This window comes from Epinephelus lanceolatus, chromosome 13 (genome assembly GCF_041903045.1).
Source record: "Epinephelus lanceolatus isolate andai-2023 chromosome 13, ASM4190304v1, whole genome shotgun sequence".
NCBI classification, from domain to species: domain Eukaryota; kingdom Metazoa; phylum Chordata; class Actinopteri; order Perciformes; family Serranidae; genus Epinephelus; species Epinephelus lanceolatus.
In genome coordinates, this window is record NC_135746.1 from 28,286,485 (window position 1) to 28,302,179 (window position 15,695).

At 39.2% G+C, this 15,695-nt stretch overlaps 1 protein-coding gene across 5 annotated transcripts in view; it reads left to right on the forward strand.

Moving 5' to 3' along the window:
* tbc1d32 (TBC1 domain family, member 32) overlaps positions 1 to 15,695 on the forward strand; it is a 149,792-nt gene that overhangs the window by 8,826 nt on the left and 125,271 nt on the right. For 4 of the 5 annotated variants that reach the window (XR_013493158.1, XM_078173946.1, XM_078173947.1 and 1 more), the window contains exons 13-23: positions 1,305 to 1,442; positions 3,730 to 3,819; positions 5,313 to 5,455; positions 6,293 to 6,420; positions 7,158 to 7,359; positions 9,465 to 9,544; positions 10,084 to 10,222; positions 12,286 to 12,373; positions 13,478 to 13,596; positions 14,888 to 15,007; positions 15,276 to 15,364. Coding sequence is in view for 4 of the 5 variants with exons in the window: in XM_078173946.1 (XP_078030072.1) it covers positions 1,305 to 1,442; positions 3,730 to 3,819; positions 5,313 to 5,455; positions 6,293 to 6,420; positions 7,158 to 7,359; positions 9,465 to 9,544; positions 10,084 to 10,222; positions 12,286 to 12,373; positions 13,478 to 13,596; positions 14,888 to 15,007; positions 15,276 to 15,364 (1,336 nt within the window). In the remaining variant the exon portion in view is untranslated. The remainder of the gene's footprint in view (positions 1 to 1,304; positions 1,443 to 3,729; positions 3,820 to 5,312; positions 5,456 to 6,292; positions 6,421 to 7,157; positions 7,360 to 9,464; positions 9,545 to 10,083; positions 10,223 to 12,285; positions 12,374 to 13,477; positions 13,597 to 14,887; positions 15,008 to 15,275; positions 15,365 to 15,695) is intronic. The other variant, XM_078173948.1, reaches the window with a different exon arrangement.

Sequence of the window (15,695 nt, forward strand, 5' to 3'; positions counted from 1 at the left end):
AATGCATTCAATATATTTGTTATATCTCAAGGATACACAGTATGTTTTGATGAGTAACACTGAACGTAACGTAACTTGTTTGTGTACAAGAAAACTCCACAGGGCAAATTTTGGACCTAATTAGGATTTCAGAGACTTTGGATTTGATAAGATGCTATTGAAAATCTACACGAGGAAAAGTACATTTAGTGTAGAACAGCATGAGATGTCACTGAAAGTGCTGGAAAATGCCCAAGAGTGGACCTTTGAGTTAAGATTATTTTTTGTTCTACTGTGCCAGAGGTAAAAAAGGAACCTCCATGCTCAAGGGCGATAACTGCCTCACTCCACTCATTTGGGGCATAAGCTAAGATAACCTTTGATATGTGCCTCAAATTTACTGCAGCTTACTACAGTTTTGCAATAATTATGGCAACAGCGTAACTGGCTATCTGTTGTTTTAAAATTCACTTGCTTACTTACTTCACTAACACTTTGCAATAAAAAAAACATGTGATTATTTGTTTACAGTATTTAATCTGCATTTGCAAAATTAACATTAAGAGCTATATCGATTGGTGCAACAAAAGTGATTGTGAAAACTGAATACATGAGAGAGACTACAGTGGGAGATGGAGCGTAGGGGAATGTCGGTGTCAGTGTGTTATCTGCTGTACGCCATCTGGCTCCTTGAAACTGAACATTTTGACCTTGTCCTGGATGAGTGGAGATACGCCGACTCCCCGCCACTCATACACTACTCATAAAAGAAGAAGAGTTTTTCTGAGCTGTTCTTTTGGATTTTCTGCACCCCAGAGGCACTGCAGACTTTTTCGTTTGTCAGTCTCATTCTATTGCGGAAGCTTTAGATATGAAATGTCTTTAAAACTGTCTGTCCACTGCAGCATCACAACAAGGGCATTCAGCATGGTTTTATGAATAGTTGTTAGTTTGTTAGGTTATTGCCAGGTTCATTTTCACATTTAGCTTCAATAATGAAATATGATCAACACAAACAATATATCTACAAGTACTACTGGTCCTTTTACCTGTTCTTTTTGGCCATGCAAGCTGATTCTACTACTTCAGCCCCTCTCATTTTCATTTTCAATCTGTGTTTTGCAGCACTTACAAAGTTTCATACACTGAGTTCACCATTGGATGGGAAAAGACATTTCCTTTACCCTCTTCGCCCTTTTTCAGCTTTGCTCCCTCCAGCATTTTTGATTAATATTTAAAATACTTGGACCTCAGGGAAACTGGAAATGTGACTACAGCAAAAGTCTAGCCAAGTTTGAAATGTTTGTTTTGTGTTAATATTTCAGGTTCAGTTCAGAGGAGTGTTTACACAGGAAAAGAGCTCGAATATGCCTTCTTTGTCCACTCGCTGTGTGTCCTAGGGAAACTCCTCATCTACACCAATGGCAGGAAGCTGTTTCCCATTAGAGTGAAGAAGCACAAAGGTACAATGAGTACTGAAAACTGTTCTGTCAAAAGCATGTGGGGAGTTATGTTAAATTTTGTTTTTTACTGTAGTAAAAGGAATAGTTGTACTTCTTGAGCAATATGTTTAATCACTTTTCAGACGGATGCAACTCGGTCATTTCTGTCCGTAAAATATGAAGGGACATTCAGAAGCAGATTTACTCAACAGTGGTATTTATCCTCTCAACTAATGTGATTTAGCAATTTAGTATAATTCTCAAAATGTCTGAAAGTGCCTTTAATGTCCAAACACTGCAGAGCTTAGTACTTTATATTGTCCATTGTTTGAAGCTGCAGGACTCACAGGAATGCACTCATGTTTTTAATAAGTGATGTGGAGTTAAAGGGAAGAATAGATTTTCATAGTGTATTGCCCCGTGCAGCAGTATCTGTCACTTTTCCAACAAAATGGTCCATCCAATCTTTACAGCAGATAATCTGATGCTGGAATGTGTCTGATCAGCTTCCTCATGGTACCACTCCCTCCTGTCCTCCTGTGCAGTAACATTGCTCCCTCCACCTATCTTAATCACTGATAAAGTTATATAATGGCGTGAATGATACGTAGGTGGACCATTAAAACAGACTCACTGTCTGCAGTCACTGCTCTTAACAGTGTTTTATTTAACCATTAATGACTCTTATTCCAAGGTAGTCTGGACTGGAGGCAGTCTAGTCATTGACGTAGAATGGTTTATATTGATCATAAGGCCCACTCTCTGGGTGGAGGCCCATCACTCCAAACCCTGAAATGGGCACCTAGATCAGTTTGTCACCCACACCTGTATGTGTCATAATATGTGTCACTTCCTGAACAAGTTTACACTGCAGTTTTGATTTTTTTTATAGAAATATCGAAACTTGTTTTGTATCAAGGACCCCTGAATTGATACACATTAGGTCACGCACCCCTATAAGATTGCTCTTCAGGGACCCCTATCCGGAAAGACTTCGGTTGTTGGATAACATTAAGACCAGAATTCTATATTTGTCAACTACAGTTGAGAAGATAACTGTGGAGAACATAAAACCTATGATCAGAACTCTTACTTACATTGGGCTCACCTCTATAGTGAATTAAATAGTAAAAATAAACGGTTTCTCATTTTTCTGGGGACCCCCTGGAACTCCTCAAGGACCCCTGGGGTTTTCTGGACCCCTGGTTGAGAACCTGGTTGAGTTTTTATATATTTTATCGTTTTTTGCAATATTTATTTAGTTATATATTTATTAGTTATAGTTTAGTTATTTATTTTGTAATATTTTTTAACATTCAGAGCACCATTTAGATGCTTTGGCATGTTTTTGGGTTGTCCGTCAATCCATCCCAATCTTGTGAAAGTGATATCTCAGGAATGCCCTGAGGGAATTTTTTTCAAATTTGGCAGGAACATCTACTTGGACTCAATGATGAACTGATTGGAATTCATTGGTCTAAGATCAAGGTCACTGTGACCTCACAAAATATGTTTTTGGCCACAACTCAAGAAGTCATACACTAATTATAACAAAGAAAATTACATAAATGTCTAATAGGATAAAATGATAGAGTGATGACATTTTATATTCAAATGTTAACTTCACTTTGACATTATAATGTTCTGCAAAAACAGTTTTCTGACCATTATTCAATGCCGTAACTCAGGGACAGAAGAGGAGACATTTGGTCAGACACTGAATTAGTGACCCTAATTTTGATTGTGTAGGTCTTCTGTGCTGCTGGGTTGAAGATGTGTGTGAAACATCAACTTTCTGCCCAAAAAATACACTTCATACCTCTTATTAAATTCCTTCAAAGTCTTCACTTCATATATTATATGAATCTGGACGAACATGGATATAAAATGCAGCTTGACTGGTTGGCAGAGGCATAGTTAACTGGCTAATGTTTCAGGTGTAATACGAAGTCTGTATTATGGTGTATGATATGGTATGTAAAGCTCCTTTAGACATGCTTGTGATAAAATGTTATGTACTGTAAACACTTTATATTTGACTTGTTTGAGTTACATCCAGTTTAAGTACAAGCATGTGATTTTGTGCGTTTATTTTAATAGCAGGCAATTTTACAACACACCACTTTTTAACACTCATCTCAGATACAAAATTGGAAGCCAACAGTGCACCAATATGATCCTCATCTTCAAGGCTGCCAAAGCCTGACTCAGACCATTTCCTCCTCAGCAGTGCCTACTATTTTTTACTGTTCCTGTCTAGACACTGAGTAACCACACTGATTTACTTATTTATCATGTGCTGTTTCAGATCCAGTCAGCCTTACGGACCTGGTTGTCATACTGATTAACATCATGTACCAACACCCCAATCCTCCGCACAATGACACCTCACTCTCAGGTGAGGCCCCACACACTCACACACGGATATAAACTACGTCACAGAGTTTCGGCTTCCTCCCTGGTTTCTGTGCAGGGTCTGGAATCAGGGACTGAAGGAACACCGTGACCCTCCCTGTGAGGCGTAACAGCATTCCTCAGACCATATCTTTTATCTCCTAACCTTGCACCGAGTCATGCAGCACTGTGGTTGTCTCCTGGAAGACCTTGCTTTATTGCCCCATTTATTCTCATGAATTACACTGCAGCAACTTTCCTGGCAGTAATCAATAGTGTCCCCCACCTTGCCTTTGTCAGAGGAGGATCATCTCCTTTGGCTGCTGCAGAGAGTCATGCTTAGTAAGTCATAGATTTATATTAATATTTTACGTTCTTCAGTAAGATGAAGATCACGTGCCCCATGAGAGTATATTCTGATTAGTATCATGATGTTACAGAATGCAGTGTCTGAGGGAGATGCAGAATTAAAGTATAAGAGAGGTACTCTCAGCTGGAAGATGCTTAATTTAAAGCTCCATTAGGCAGTATTCAAGTAAAAATACAATAATGTCACAAAAAGAAAGAGACTTTAGAGGACTCAATGCTCCAACACAGCTTTATTATTGTTCCCAAAATGTGACTTTGATTAATATTCTTGGTAATTTTAATTTTTGCACAATATCCAGAGGTGATGAATGCCCCTTAAAACGTTTTATGAGCTTATGAAAATTATAAGTGTAACAGTGGTGGGAGAACTACTTTAATAAAGTAAAAGTACTGTTACAGTCCTGCCAAAGTAAAAGTACAGAGGTATTATCAGCAAAATGTACTTGAAGTATCTCAAGTTAAACAACTCACTATGCAAAATTACCTCTTTCATACTGGTGAATTATTCATATTGTGTTATTATTACCAAGGCCTTTACATATAAGCAGCAATTTAATGTTGCAGCATCTTCTCATACTTTACATACATGTACTGTGGAGTAGTTTGACGAATAATGTATCATGTTTCATAAACTGTATGTTTTGCTTGTAAAATCCTAAAAGTAAAAAAGTAGTTCTACAATAGAGAAGTATAAAGAAGAATAAAATGAAAATATTTAATTCATAAATTATATTTAGGTACAGTATTTGAGTAGATGTACGTACCATTGGAGCGTGAAATACTGTCAGCAGTTATTATTTTTATTAATGGTCCTGTATGACCTTGTGTTGTGGGTGATCACACTGATACTAAGCACAAAACTGCATCAATCCAGGTTTAAACACACTCATGATGACGATGCAAGTATGCAATATGTGTCTTGTCAAAAAATGGAAATGCACAGATCCAGACAGGAAAACCCCACGAGTGTCAGGCAGCAATGGCAGGAGCATCTTTACAAAATTTCATTACCACTTTATCAACAAATGAGGTAGAAGCAGGACAATATGTTTTGTGTTGGTTTTAAAGGATATAAATATCACAAGATGTATTGACATGCCTGTAATTCAGTTAAATCTCTGTGTTCAGACTCCCTGTCGCCCAGCTGTCTGGCGATGGATGTGCTGTGGATGCTGTGTGAGAGGACTGAGTGTGCTGCAGACTGTCTCTACCAGACCCCCGTAATAGAGACACTGCTGGCTCCTGTTATAGCTCTGCTTAATGGACAGCAGGTCAAGCACACACACTAAACACACACACTTGCTTTAATACTGTTGTTAGTAAAGTAGACCACACAACCGCAACCCTTGCTCTGAGGTGACAGAGCTTCCCTTTGCATCGCGGTAATGCCCACAAACCAAGTCATGGCTTGTGAAAAACTTTAAACTTCAATTGCAAAATGCATGACAATCTAAATAAATATTCATAATTGTTTTTCTTTGGCAAGTGACCATGTAAAATGCAGGATAATGCCCTTGTAGGTGGCCATAATCAGGCATTAACAGCTTCCGTTGGGGCAACCTTTGCCACATGTCAGTCAGTTCACACCTCCCCGTCAGCCTGTAGTTTCAGATAATGGACACCTTGTTGGGCATTATCCCTTACTTATTCCCTAACCAGAAGCTTTAATTTTACCCCTCAGCATTGAACGCATAAAGTTTACCTTCACCATATTTTCCTAATCTACATTTGATTCTAATCTTGACCATAAATGCAAGGTCTATAGCTGGAAACTTATTCTAACCTCATCCCCTTACCCCAAACCATGTTTTTACCCTTGATTCAAACACCATATCTGAATCCTAATGTGTTTCCTACCATCATGTTAGAAATACACAAAGAGTAGCTGTTAACGTGTCACAGCGGGTCAGTTTTTATGATCCGTCAGCCTTTTATAAACTGTTTGAAATTGTGGAAGCATCAGTAATGAAAATATAATAGCTTTTCTTAGTTCCATACTGCAAAAGTTAATGATATTTCAATTTTCAATATCTGATCATCCCTCCTGGGATTCGACTCGTCTCTAAAGCTGTTGAGTAATTTGTCTATTTATTCTCTACGGTTTGCAGGCCAAATTAAAATCTCCTTCAGCAACACTGACTCTCATCGCCGACGTTCTGGCTCGCATCGCAAACACCGACAGAGGATTAGCTCTCTTCTTATATGAGAAGAATCTCGTCGTAACCCACAGTGAGAGGTGAGACGTTGTGATTGAATTATGATTAAACACACAGTGTCATTTTGTATCTTTGAAGGTAATGAATAAATTACATTTTTTTTCTGACTTGGCAAGAAGACTTCAGTATAGAGTTAAGTTTGCATAACAAATCCTCCTGGTTTTACACAGAGAGCAGATTAGACCTGAGGATGTTGCCGGTTTGTCAGTTGCTGCAGTTTTATCTTTGATCTTCTCAAGTCTCATTATAGGAAAAACTCAGAAAAAGTATGTTTTATCAAAGGTACTCAGGGTCGCTCAGTGGCCCCAGGGTTACTTTTGTGTTCCCCTGTAATTGGCTGACCCTGACCAGTCTGTCCAGCCTGAAACAACAGTCTGTTGCTGTGATTCACCAAGGTTGATACCACTGGGTACAGACTGTTCTGACTAACATGCTGTAGTCTGCCATTAATCCATGTGTGTACCTCGCCTGAGACATACGTTGTAAAATGAGCGTCTTGTCACTCAAAAATTTAGAGATCTAGTCCAGACAGAGAAAGCAAAAACAATACTAATGAGTCTTTTATTGTTATAAAGAAACAAGGTACAAGTTGTTTGATATTTAGATGCCAACAATAAAATATTAAGAAGGAAAATTTGCTTCAAACACCCCACAACTCCGCTGACATTTCTCCAAGCACAGTACCTCTTATACACATAAAAATCTGTATCTCCTGCCAGCACATTTTTCATTGTCTGTTTCCTCCTCTCCTCTGCAGAACCTTTCCTGCTCATGTCATTGTACAGTTCACCCTCAGGCTGCTGGATAAGGAGCTGTCATCACTAAGTGAATCCGACGTGTCCCATACATCATGCGGAGCATTCATCTTTGTCTGTAGGCAGATATACAACACCTGTGAGGGTTTGCAGGTGCTCCGACCCTACGGCCTGCACAAGGCTGTGGCTGCTGCATGGAAAAAGGTACCTGAACTTAATTTGTCGATATAACACTGATCAAACTTTGACTGAGGTTTGCCCTCAGGTTTAGAGTTGTTAAATAAAAGCCTGACAAAAGACCTTTGTGGTTTGGAGGGAAAGTTTCAGATAAAAAAAAAGGAAAAAGTTTTGTGTGTGTGTGTGTTTTTAAAATGCACTTGAGAATCTTGTGGTTTGATGTCGTTAAAGAACTTGATGCTACAAAAACATGGAACCGATTAAAACCTAGATTATTAAACACATTAGAAAAACAATTTAGCATTCTATTATTGATGTTGCTCGAATTTGTTATTTATTAAAGTTAATGTGAGAAATGAGACCCTTCCTCAGAGAGCGCAGCTTGACAAATCTCTTCTAAAAAACACATGTAAAAGATGATAGATAAAGGTTGAATTGGAATCCTTTTTTTTTTCTTGGAGAATATCTAATGGAGGGATGTCCATGGCTAATGATGACTTCACTGGCTAGAATACCCCTGTCATGTTTCATTTGCTTGATGAATGCCGTGTTCTCTCTTTATTCATTCACTGCAGCAGGAAAAGTGCCACCGCAGGTTCCAAATGGAGGGAATTAACTAACCATTGCAATCTGCTCCATTTAATTTTTAAAATACTGCTTTTGTCATAACAATGCATCAAACTCAGAATACCTTTAGTACCACAGTAGTGGAAAACAAAGCTGAAAATGTAACACTGAAAACAAAAACAGACACAGTTAAAAGTGCAACCAAAACCAAAAATAACTCACAACAACTTCTGTTTTCCTGAGGAAACATAGAAAAGACATGTAGAGTTACTGCTTAGAACAGGTAGGAGACATCAGTAATGTCTCAACGGTAGATATCTGTAAATACAGTCTCACATCATGTTTTACTGCTTTGTTTTCCAAAGCATTCATGTCAAAAATTAATTTCTATGAGACATGTAACATCAGTATCAAACATTTTCCTTCTAACTTCCTCCTGACCTTCCCTAGTATTGTTAAATATTAATTTATACTCTGCACTTGCTCTGCTCCAGACAGCATGTACTGTAAGATGCATTAAATCCAGGTCCACACCCATTTTCATAGTGCAACAACAACATTGACCTCAGTTCACTCACTATAAAAACACTGACATGGCCGCAAAGTATGTGGGAGACATTTTAATGAAGCATGTGATTTGAGTTAGTTCACAGGAAAACAGAAAACAGTTAAAGGTTAGACTGATAAGGATGACAGTTTTCACTTTGATTTTCAGTAGTATTATTAATCGTACTTGAAGGTTTAAAGGCTTCTTTAACTTTCTTAGTGTTAATATACAGAGAAGGTGAGAAGAAGTCAGTCTGCTAGTTCAGTTTTCAGTGCCCACTTTTAGTTTGTTAAAGATGAACTAGACCTTAACGAATACACCTGGCTTTGTTCAGTACTTCATTCTGAGGGAAAAAGAAATCTATAATCTGATATTTCTCAATAGCTGACTGTTGCCGTGAACAACAGACCGTTGCTATGGACACAGTTTGATCACAGACAGTAGCAGGAGCAATAAAATAATCTTTAAATCCATATTTTGTGTCAAATGATTGGTTTCATTAGTAAATGGCTGTGTAATAAGTGGGATAATACACGGCGAGTGGGTCATTATTGCAAAATGAGAAGACTCCTCTGCCATCCTGTGGGGGTTCATATCTCAATAATGACTCTCTTGTTGTACATTATCCCTTTTATAACAAACAGCGAGTTCTCTAAGAGGCACTTTTTTTTATTATTGCAGTTTTTAAGAAAGGTTTATTTTATTAAGAAGTATAAAATTCTTCAGGTGAAATCAGCATGAGTAATTTTGTATAATTGTATAATTATAACAACTTATGAATTCAGAATACAGCTGGATTCCAGAGTATTCTATGTACACCCAGAAGTAGTCCAAGATCAATCTGTAGGTTTGAAATACTTTAATCTTGAATAAAGAAAACGTAGGCAGCTGCCTCTGATGTAGGAGCATAGTGTGACTAAGACTGTTAATAATTCTGGTCAAAATCTTCAGCTGTGCCCACACACTCACACCCATTGAGTGATAAAAAAAATAAAACTTTTTCCTTCCTTATTTCTAGACCAGTTCCTTGTCAGAAAGGGTTCCAACCCCGGTACCTGGAGCCACCACTGGAGCCTCCACCCAAGAGCTGCAGAACATGTAAGGCCAGTTTGAGCACGATATTCAAATCTCTGCAGTTTAAGCAGTGATTAGTTTTGATGCAGGTATAACAGAGACTGAACATAGATGTTTAAAGACACAGAGTGATGTTTTCCCACCCCATTGTCCTGTGACTTAGAAACAGACTTATTGAAACAAATTTTGAATAATTGTCTTTGTATATTTACTGTTTTTGGACACGTAATTTAAAGCCTCATACAGTAAGCTTGTCCCTTGTTAAGTAATCATAAAGCATGCAACAACACTAAAATAAATGCATATTTCAACATACTGTCTGTGACAGCGATTGTAAACAAAACACCAATACAAAAATAATGTGTAGCAACCATAGTGTTTTGTAGCCATTACAACCACTTACACAATGTGCAGCAGATTTGAGATGGTGACCTAACTTGGGGTTCAGAGACTGTGTGGTCGATGATTGCCAGGAGACCATAAAATCGGGTTGCACGTAGTTGACACCGCCATTAGTCTACCTCTGACAGTAACACATGGGATGGTCTTTGACTCTGTAACAGGCTCATCTGGGAGGAGACGTTGTTGGACAGCCTGCTGAACTTTGCTGCAACTCCGAAAGGCCTGCTGCTACTCCAGCAGACAGGAGCCATCAATGAGTGCGTCTCCTACATGTTCTCCCGCTTTACTAAAAAACTACAGGTATTAACAAATACAGTACTGAACAGCTGTGACTGTGGTTATTTCCATTTGGTTGTTTTAGTAGTTTTAAGTGTTCAAAACTTTTTTTTTACCCAGTCTGCCAGGTTTGCTGCTCTCCAGTGTACACATTTTGGAATTTTTTTCCAACCTTCATACATAGACTGTAGGTTCCTGGAGCCAAATGCGCTTTGACAGCAACGCCCTACTCCACACATACACACTTACACACTTGGACGCTTCCCAAGCCAACTGCAGTTAGTCACTAAAAGGCCCCAGTGGGCCAGTTTGGGGGTTAAATGACTTGCTCAAGGGCACCTAAACTGTGGTATTTGGCACGTTGGAGATGAAGTGCGCCTCACCTGGAAAGTGGATGAGATCAGGCGGCATCAGCAGGGGCGGTGATAAAAAGCTGCGGTCAAGTCAGACAGCTTCCAGCAGCCGTCAGTCAGTACAGGTAGTCACAGAAATGCTCATATCTCGTTAGGTCTGACTCTAATTTCTGGAGTCTCCAATTGTTTTATTTATGACAGAGTAGCAAAATTAAAATGCTGTACAGGCAATATGTATTTCCTATTCATGATTTAACCTCCATTTTACATGGATTCTCATGTAATCCAGCATCATATCAGTTTGCTGCTGTATATAAATCTGCTAATAGGACCTGTCCCCCTCAAACTAAATGAATAAATTGAAAACATTAATAGTCAAATAGTCAATAGTCAATAAGTTTGCGGCTTATGTAAGACACCACTATTACTAAGGAATTCCAGATGTTGCCAGAATCATTTAGTTTTAAAAGCCTTGGCATCAGATTTCAAGTTAAAATGTAAGCTTGTTATATAACTCTGTCATGTCACATTCATGTAAATGGAACATTGTGACTTTGACAAATCACTGGACGACACCGCAGGAGTGCTGATAAGCACTGATGCTGATACAGTTCATTGGAGCTGTTTCATCACCTTTATGGAAACCCTGGAAGAATTAAGTTTGGCAGTGCTATGAGTTTTAATCCATCTTAATAGCATCAATGTGCCAAAGTAATATTGTGCTGTTCAAGTGATTCTTTGCCACACTGATTTGAGTTACAGTCAGTCAACCCTGAAGCCATGGCAAGATTTAAACAAAGTCATTACATGCAGACCATTACATCAAGTACATTTATTTCCATTGAAGTAAAACATAAAGGTACCTTCTGGCTTTGGGAAACACATGTTGACAATTACTGGATTATTAGACCCTACAAAAATATGTACATTTGAAATTTAGAATCAGTGTTACTCCTGCATTATTCCTTGGTTGTTGTATTCTATAATGTCCTACCCTGCAGAACACAATCCATCTTAAACCCTTTCTTTATTCTGTTGGCCCATGTCATCGGTTTCCCTAATTCACTCTGCTGAAGATTTGGTAATTTGTTGCTCCTGCTGCTTCTCAAGGCCACAGTCATATTTCCTGAAGACTACTCAGTATTCACCAGTAGCCTGCAGGCTGTTACATGCAGCTACTTCCACAGTGGCTTTAATTTATTAATCTCCGGACTCTACATATGCCTTACATACATAGTATTGTCCATGATTCATATTGTAGACACGCACACACACACTCACTGCAAACCTTAGCTAATCCCCCTGTGGGCTTAATTTACTGCCATTGTTTACACACTTATGTAATTGCTTCTCTCGTTTGGCATTTCGCTTTAATTATGGAATGTAATTATATTTTGTCTATTTTTAGTTGTGACATTGTGTTGTAATTAATGAAGAGCCTGCACACTCAAAAATCAATTTGCAATTTGATTTCTTCTCAGCGTACTAAACTACATTATGTAGTGCCTTTTCAGGATTCTAGCAGTGTCATGCCAGAGGTGGCATACTGAATCACAAATGCCAAATTTACAATTTTACCTTTCTTCTTAGATAAAACTCTCTTTCCTTTTCCCCCCACCACATTAATCCTGTATTTGTCTATCCTATCCAAACCTTGCATTCATGTTTGACTTAAATAAGCAAAACAGATAAAATGCTGAACATTTTTTGGGATTCTGTGTGTGTTTTCTGTAGGTGAGCCGCTGTGAGAAGTTTGGATACGGGGTGATGGTGACACAGGTGGCAGCAACTGCTCCAGGGGTGGCAGCATTGCACAGTTCAGGTACGGCTTTGCCTTCGTTATGTTTACTAGACAAAAACAACTTGGCATTGAGCAGCCCAGGCAGCAACACCTTTATCAAAATGTTTGTGACAGGATAAGTGGATGAAGAAAGAGCAAGATGAGGTGTTAATTTTCAAGTAATTTTAAGGATTAAGATGGTCTGACAAGACAAGATTGTCCTGTCTGGAAAAAACATTTTTGCAAGTAGTGTTGACTGAATACATTCCACATGTCCCGTACATATTAATGCTGGGTAGAACAGAGGCATAGACAGAGATTGGTGCATGCAATCAATACAATTTGATAGTGTCTGTGTGAAATTGAATTGTAGATTTGGAATTGTAAATTGTAATATTTGTAGCATAAAAGTACCCCTGTGGTTCAGACGTTTGCGATATAATTGCAATTTCCACAGATTGAATCTGGCTGGGGTCCTTTGCTTCATATTATTTCCTTCTCTCTGTCCTTCCATATTTCTTTTCTCTACTGTCCCCTGCTAAAAGTGAGGCTGGAATCCCAAAAGAACCTGTCATAATATTTGAGTTATCCTAATTTCTGATGTCTTTGAATGTTGCTACATTAAAACATAAAAATATAAAGCAGATATTGGTTTTGCATAATGAAACATTAGATCTTTAATGCTGAAAGGGATTGTACAGATTTTTTTGATGTGGTTTTGTGAAAACTACTTATCGATCGATGGTCAGCACGCCCCCAGTTTGCGGCCTCTGTTGACAAAAACAGTAATTTACCTTGCTGAACATGTCATTGATGCTGCTCTGTTCTGTTCCCGGGGGGTCTTTGCTGCTGCTCTCCATGCCTAAGGCTTTCCATGTAGGCACATGGAAGGGCAGGGAGGTTTGCTTTCTCTGCCTCAGGCTTTCCTCATTTGCACGTGGAGGGCAGAGAGGTTTGGTCTCTCTGCCTCAGGCTTTCCACGTAGGCACGTGGAAGAGTCTTTCTGTGTAGGCCGAGTAAAGGCAGAGAGGCCCCAGAACAGAGCCATACCGCCAAATATAATACTGTAAACGGAAATAGTTTTCTTTGACTAAAGTGGTCCTGACTGAAATGTATTAAAACCACTGGTTTCATGTTGTGTTTTAGGTTTTGTCCGGACGCTTGTACTAGAGCTGTGGTCTGTTCTTGAATGTGGCAGTGAAGATGTTGGGGTGGTCCGTCCCAAGCCCACACCCATGGACCCGATAGACAGAAGCTGCCTCAAGGTATTGTGTGTAAAAAAAGTGCCATTTTATACCAGACTGAAAAAGGATCAGACTGAACTGAACTGGAATGTAGTCGCAGTTCTTCTTTGCATGAGACTCCATTTTTAGATTTGGTACAAGTTTAGGCAGAATTTTGAGGTTCAGTCTAGGACAGACTCAAACTTTTATCTAAAGGTCTAGTGTGTCTGTCTGTATATATGTGTGTGTGTGTGTCTGATGCTGGCCTCTGACAGGAGCGAAGTTGTCTCTCGGTGAAACTAGCCAAGTGAATACAGACTGCCAGTGAAGTGTGAACTGTGTCCTGCCGCTGGTGACTTTAAAGCCTGCCTTATCAGTGGGTCAGCTGCCAGGTTACATACATACACTCAGACCTTCAAGTCCATCCCAGCCAGCACATGGTAACAGAGCCCCAGAACTGCTGGAAACAAAAAAAATGCACCATTAAAAATGTGTGTGACAAACTAAACATGTGGCACAGACTTATTACAACAGCAGTTTTGGCAAATTAGCTCCAATGCAGGCATAGCTGTATGGTTGAGGAATCAGCAGCATTTTAAGCAGCACATCAAACAGGCAACAGCAGATGAAAGAACGGACTTCAGGCAAATATACCTTTTTATATATTTTTACAATCACTGCAATTGTCAGAAGCCTTTGTTGTTCCTTTCAAACTGCTTAATAGAATTTAAAAACCTTTCTTTCATATATGTGTCAGTGTGTGCATGCGGGCGCACATCGCTGTTTTTCTTTGATTCCCATGAGTTTTTCCTGTTCTCCTTGATCCAGTGATGAGAGGAGGAGGACTGGGTTTTATTATTCTTCAGGCAACCGTTCTGTTCACATGTTCAGATTTAATTTCATGGTGTAAGTTTTCATAACAGCATCTTTCATTCCCGTAACATCCATTTTATGCACTTTGTCTTTGCATCAATTTAAATTTTCATCATGGACAAAATACACTGAGAAGTTCTGGATATATGTGTTTCTGGGGTAGCCGTTGCACAGTCAGTGGGGACTTGCTGCTGAAAATGTGTTGTGGTGCTGTTGTGGTGTCCTTGAGCAAGACACTGAATCCCTAACTATTAAAGTTAGGCCATCATTCTGGCATCTCCCTGGATTTGATGTGTGTGTAGTAAATATTTCTACTTTGATGTAAAAGGATCACAGTTAGATTAATTGTGAGTTTTGAGTTTAGTTGTGAGTTTTGCCCCTGTCTTACGTGCTTGTTTTTTAACTGCTTTTTCAAACCCTCGGTTTGTTTTTCTGTCTGTCTCACTGTCTGTCTCCCCAGTCTTTCCTGTCCTTGGTGAACCTGCTCTCCTCTTCCCAATCGGTGTGGGAGCTCCTGGGCCGGCAGCCTCTAGCCAACAAGAGTGAATACACCCTGAGAGAGATGCCAACCTCCATTCCTGTGAGTGTTTTTTACACTGTGTAGTTCAAACTTCATGCAATGCCTCTTTCAGCCATTTGAGGGCATGTTTGCACTTTTTATTTTGCCTCCAACCACCACCCACGCATTTGTTTCACATCACATAGGCCTTGTCCTCCTAAACCCCCAATACACTGAGGCTGATGTACATTTTTCACCTTGCGCATCGTGAATATCCACAGTTTTATTCTTTTTTTTTTGCACCATAACTGCTGTATTTTTTTTCACAGCCTCTTATTTTACTCCACAGGATCTGATTGACAGGCTGATTGCTGTGAATTCAGATGCGAAGATTCATTCCCTGTTTCACTATGAGCAGTCTCACACGTTCGGCCTGAGGTGAGATTGGTATTGTTTTTTTTTTCCATATTACTTAACATTAGTGGGGAGGCACATGGTATCGGATTAGCACCTGGTGACAGCACCCACACATGGACACACACACACACACACACACACACACACACACACTTCAGCCTCTGGCAATAGCAGACTGACATGGTTCTTTATACTTTGATTACCCAGCATTGAAGGGCTGATGAAAGGATTTCTCTGGATAATAGAGAAATAAGCTGGGCTGTGTGTTTGTGTGTGTGTGTGTGTGTGTGTGTGTGTGTGTGTTTTTATATTTATAAAGAACAGACATCATAACAAGTAAGAAGGGTGGTTA